The sequence below is a fragment of the Apaloderma vittatum genome, unplaced genomic scaffold, assembly GCF_000703405.1.
Source record: "Apaloderma vittatum isolate BGI_N311 unplaced genomic scaffold, ASM70340v1 scaffold32973, whole genome shotgun sequence".
In the NCBI taxonomy this organism is placed as follows: domain Eukaryota; kingdom Metazoa; phylum Chordata; class Aves; order Trogoniformes; family Trogonidae; genus Apaloderma; species Apaloderma vittatum.
In genome coordinates, this window is record NW_009706949.1 from 1 (window position 1) to 5,309 (window position 5,309).

The 5,309-nt window shown below is 49.1% G+C and overlaps 1 protein-coding gene across 2 annotated transcripts; it reads left to right on the top strand.

Annotated features, from left to right (window-relative positions):
• The first annotated feature begins 66 nt into the window (after nt 1-66).
• On the top strand, nt 67-4,580 carry PHB (prohibitin). Of its 2 annotated transcripts, XM_009865991.1 has the most exons (6): nt 67-194; nt 591-752; nt 1,185-1,327; nt 1,978-2,094; nt 3,224-3,319; nt 4,204-4,580. In XM_009865991.1, exons 1-6 carry the CDS (start codon nt 107-109, stop codon nt 4,414-4,416), a joined length of 819 nt encoding a protein of 272 aa, XP_009864293.1. In that variant the 5' UTR covers nt 67-106; the 3' UTR covers nt 4,417-4,580. The 2 variants fall into 2 exon arrangements, with proteins under 2 accessions (XP_009864293.1, XP_009864295.1); XM_009865993.1 differs by lacking the exon at nt 3,224-3,319 and having other exon boundaries at nt 68-194; nt 1,978-2,001; nt 4,366-4,416.
• The last annotated feature ends 729 nt before the right edge of the window (nt 4,581-5,309 follow it).

Below are 5,309 nucleotides of genomic sequence, written 5' to 3' on the forward strand. Positions count from 1 at the left end.
CAGGACCCCGAGCACCTTGCTTAGTACGGTTTGAACAAGCTCCATTTTTATATATTTTATTTTTTCAGGAGGAACTTTTTGAAGGGGCTGGAACTGAAAGTGTGAAATGGCCGCGAAAGTGTTTGAAAGCCTTGGGAAGCTCGGCCTGGGGTTGGCCGTGGCAGGGGGGGGTGTCAATTCTGCTCTTTACAACGGTAAGTGGGAGAAGCTGAGCACTTCTAGCTCGCTTCATATCTTTTTGTTAATTTTTTTTTTTTTTGGTCAGTATCTTGGGTATTCTGTGGTTTTATTGCTAATGGCATTGGGGGAAAATAGACATGAAGCCTTGCTGGGCTGTTTTATACCTCCTGCGTTGCACAGGCAAGAGGATTGCGAAGTTCTTTCTCTAGAGAACTCAGATAGCTGCAAACTGGAGGCCAGGAGCCTTGGCTGCATCTTCTCTTCGCCTCGTTGCTCCCGACAATCTTAATTTCACTGATCTCCTGGAGCAAAAGGCTTTAACTATCCCCACTAGACTGTTTCCGTTGAGAAGGTTTTGGTGTTATGCAGGGAACAGTGAAACCGCCTTTGACGTGCTGTTTTTTCTCTAGTTGATGCGGGCCACAGAGCTGTCATCTTTGACCGATTCCGCGGGGTCCAGGACACGGTGGTAGGAGAAGGAACCCACTTCCTCATCCCCTGGGTACAGAAACCCATCATTTTCGACTGCCGCTCTCGCCCCCGTAACATTCCTGTGATCACCGGCAGCAAAGGTGAGTGTTTGGACCTGGCAGCCATATGAGAACCAGGTGTTCTGATGCCTTTTTTTCTTCTGGGCATGGAGTTCCCACGTGCCCTGAGTCCCTTTTGACACGGAATCGGGAACGGTTTGATCTGTCTTTAGTACAGAACAGATTAAGGGGACCTTTCCTTCAGTCCTGGAAGTCATCCCGTTAAAAAGAATGTCTCTGGTTTTGCAGTAGGGTGAGAAATTCCCTGCTTCACAAACCAACTGAAGTTTAACTCTTATCTGCAATGAGGATTTGGATCCTAAAGTGAAAGGGCTACTAAAAATAACTCTTCTCTGCTGGCAGAAAGAAGTCTGAATGTCTGTTATTGTTCATTTAGTTACCCTGGAGAGGAGAGCTTCAGGATATCTCCTCGCCCTGTTGTTTGCCACTAAACTTGTGACTCTCTCCCTCCAGATCTACAGAACGTGAACATCACGTTGCGTATCCTGTTCAGACCAGTGACTGCCCAGTTACCGCGGATTTTTACCAGTATTGGAGAGGACTACGATGAGCGTGTCCTGCCCTCCATCACAACCGAAATCCTCAAGTCCGTTGTGGTAAGGACAGTGTGAGAGCTGCTGCGCTCCACCGGTCAGCTTTCTTTCCTCTTTTTAGCAGCGAGGGACCCACTGGAGTGTGGAATACGTCATGCTCCAGAACAGAGCTGCTCTATCTGTCCCTCAGGCTCTCATAGGTTCTGTCCAGAAAAGCTAATTGTAGCTCTGCTTATTGTTTCCCTGTCACTCTGACTGCTTGGCCTGATGTGATTCTTGATGGCTGATCTCTGGATGGAAAGAGGTTTCTTCATTCCCAGCTCTCAGCTGTTCACTCTGCTCTTCAGGCTAGAAGTCTCAGGCAGGAGGCTGGGATTATTGTTCCTCATGTAATGCTAGATTTCAGCTTATTGAAGACATCTGGTTTTGGGAGCGTCCCCAGGGAACTGCTAAATAATGACTGACCAGCTTTAGTCCAGCTCGTGTGCTTTTATGTTAAGTGCTCAACTGGGTAACCTCCCCTCCAACTTATACTTCTAAATTCCCAGTTATAGTCTTTTCCTTTCATTAAATGCCTGGGCAGCTCGGTGTTTGCTCACTTTGGGAGAAGAACTGGATTAACTCTGGGGCTCCTGGATGCAAAGACAGGCAGGACGTGGGGAATCTATCACTTCTTGGAGCTTTCTTCTCACTGTCGTCCATCCTGATTTCAGGCTCGCTTTGATGCTGGAGAACTGATAACTCAGAGAGAGCTGGTCTCAAGGCAAGTGAGCGAAGACCTCACAGAAAGAGCAGCAACCTTCGGGCTCATCCTGGATGATGTGTCATTGGTAAGAGTTCTTCCTTTTCACTTTTTGTTTTTGGAATCTGACCAAATCAAAGCAGTGGAGAAGAGACTTGGTGCATGGCCAGAGAAAGGTGGGCTGGAAATTTGGCCCTGTGGGCTGTTTGTCTGTCTGCAGTTGCGTGGAACGGAGCAGTCGCTGCTCAAGGCAGTACCTCTGGTTTTGTTGCTGGCCTGTGACCTTGAGCAAGCCCTTGAAGGCTCCCCTGCGCTGGGTTATCAGCAGGCTTCGCTGTTGCAGAGCTTTTGTAGTTAAAATGAGGAGCAAATGCTTCTGTGGGTGACGGATCAGGCTGTATGTCGCTCTAGAGAAGGCAGCTGTTCCACAAGCACCCTGAGACACAGCAAGAAAGCGCTGGGCACGCAGAGGCAGTGCGAACGTATGCTTCTCAGCATCTTTTCTTTACTACGAGGTAGTAGTTATTCTCCTGGCTGTGTAGTCTTTTAAGACTGCTAAAGGAGGGAGCTCTTCCCTCCTACCTCCCTGTAAACTTTGTAAATGAAATCTGTTGTGATCTGGCTGTGTGTGCTCCTCTCCCTCTCTTTTGGGACTTCCCTCGAAAGGTTGTTTAGAGGAAAGGGAAGCGAGCTCTTTCATTGGGCTTTGAATATATAGGAAGTCTTTGAAGGAAGGTGACTTTGTTTCTGCAAAACACAAGTTTTGACTCTTTTGTTTCTGATGCTTTCCACTGAGTGCGCTACTGCAGGGAATTCACCTTGCCCCTTGCGAATTCACCTTGCCCCTTGCGAATTCACCTTGCCCCTTGCGAATTCACCTTGCCCCTTGCGAATTCACCTTGCCCCTTGCGAATTCACCTTGCCCCTTGCGACTTCAGATTGCCCCTTGCGAATTCACCTTGCCCCTTGCGAATTCACCTTGCCCCTTGCGAATTCACCTTGCCCCTTGCGAATTCACCTTGCCCCTTGCGACTTCAGAACTGGATGGGGAGGCCTGCTTGGCCCAGTTCCTCTTCTTTTAGGGCGACTGGCTTTCCACCTCCGTTGCAGCTGGGGTGATGCCGGCAGGCTGCCTCGCCCTCCGGGAGCTGTGCGGGTCACGGCAGCGCTGCTCTAACTGTCACCATTGTGGACTTTGCTTGATTTCTGCCCTGCAGACGCATCTGACCTTTGGCAAGGAGTTCACGGAGGCGGTGGAGATGAAGCAAGTGGCCCAGCAAGAAGCAGAAAGAGCCAGATTCATTGTGGAAAAGGTATCTTGTCCTTCCAAGACACCTGGAAACGGTTCCTAGTGTCTCCTTTCCTCCTCTAGCTTGTCATGAATATCTCAACTGTCGAGGAGACTGGGCAGGTTGAATGAAGAAGTTGCTTAAGCTTATAATAATAGCTTATAATGCTGATGTGGTTCTCAGCTCTGGCACGTGATTGTTGGATAGATAGAGTCTAAGGTTGCTTTTGTTGGGGTTTGGGGTCTTTTTTTTCTTTACTACTATGTCACAGTCTTAGTGGAGATAGAAATGTCTGCGTGGAGGAGGAGGGAGGGAGGAAGCAGCACTTGGAAAGCATCACTTAGAAATGGGGTTCAGGATTGAGATTTGCAACCTGCTGTTTGTGAATTTTGAGAAGGTGGCCAAAGCTTGCGTGCGAGACCACGTAATTTCAGACAAAACCAGGATCTCAGTGAGCATCCAGAGAAACAATTTTGTGTTAAAGTACCCTGGGGAACACGAGAACCTACGGCTATAGCCAGAGTTAGTCCAGTGGATGCAGTAAGATGCATGTAATCGGCCAGGATGATTAGAAGCGTTTTTCTGACCTGGTTTTAACCTCACTGAAGTTCTCAAATCTTTCATAGACAGTTTTGCACCAGGAGTGCCCTTATGTGGGTTAATGTTTTGTGAGGTTAAGACCGATAAGGCAATTTCAAGATGGTTTTTCAACCTTTTTTCTACTGTAGGCAGAAAAACAGTCTAACAGAATACCGCTTTAAAATAAAACCACCTTCTAACTTCTCTCCTCCTGGGGAAAAGAACAGTAGGGTGGTGAAGTGGGAATTTCTATTTTAAACATGGTAATAGAAAACAATAGAAGGAAGAAGCTCTGTTGCTTACTCCCCACTTCATCTGTTCACTTCCAGGCTGAGCAGCAGAAGAAAGCAGCCGTCATCTCCGCTGAGGGAGACTCGAAAGCAGCTGAGCTGATCGCCAACTCGCTGGCCACCGCAGGCGATGGCTTGATAGAGCTGCGCAAGCTGGAGGCAGCTGAAGACATCGCGTACCAGCTCTCCCGGTCCCGCAACATCACCTACCTGCCCTCTGGACAGTCTGTGCTCCTCCAGCTGCCGCAGTGATCCTGGCTCTGTAGCCGTAGCTAGCCTGGTCACCCCGACCTACCAGATCAGCCCTTTCCAAAAGAATCTTTGCAATTTCCTCATCGGTAAAAGCAGAGGAAATTCAAATTCAACCCATTTTAAGAATTCTTAATCAAATAAACCTGAATGCTCTTGACAACAAACCTGCATTCCTCCCATGTAGGGTCAGAGCAGTGGCTTCACTGACCATTAAGCTAGGTTTGAGAATTGCCCCTTTCCAGGCAGTTTGAGCAACGGGAGCAGAGTTTTCACCTGTTCACTCCTGGGACAAAGAGGTGGCCCGGGTGACTCCTTGCCCACAGGAGCGCTGTGTCAATCAGGTTTCACAGCGATGCTTCAGTGCCTTGAGGCTGGCTGAGCCAGAGTCGTTACAGACTTGCGGGACCTGGACCATGGAACAGGGACGCTCAGGGCTCGCTCTTCAAGTCAAGCCAGTCTTTTATCAGGTGTCAGCTGAGAGGAAAAGGACATCCTGGCTGTCGGGGCAGTGGCTCTGCTGTGCCTGCGTGAACCGTAGCACTGGTGGCTGGAGGCACAGGTCAAGTGGATCGCGGCTGGGGATGAAAACGGCAGATTCGCTTTATGTAGTAGATAGATTTCAGGCATGGAGGAGAAGATACTTCCTCTGCAGCAACGGGACATTTCTTCCCCCCGGCGCTGCACACTGATCTCTTTGCTGCCACTTGCCCTGTCGGTTCTTTCCCCAAGGTTAGTAAAAGCAGCAGCTGGACGATTGCAGACGGCCCCTGGGATGAAGAGGGGATGACTCAGTGCTCTGTGGCTCAGGCAGTCAGAGGTGGGCAGAATTCTCTGTTACATCAATGATCTTTTTATTTAGGGAACCTGAATTGTGAGGAGGATGTGATGGGTGA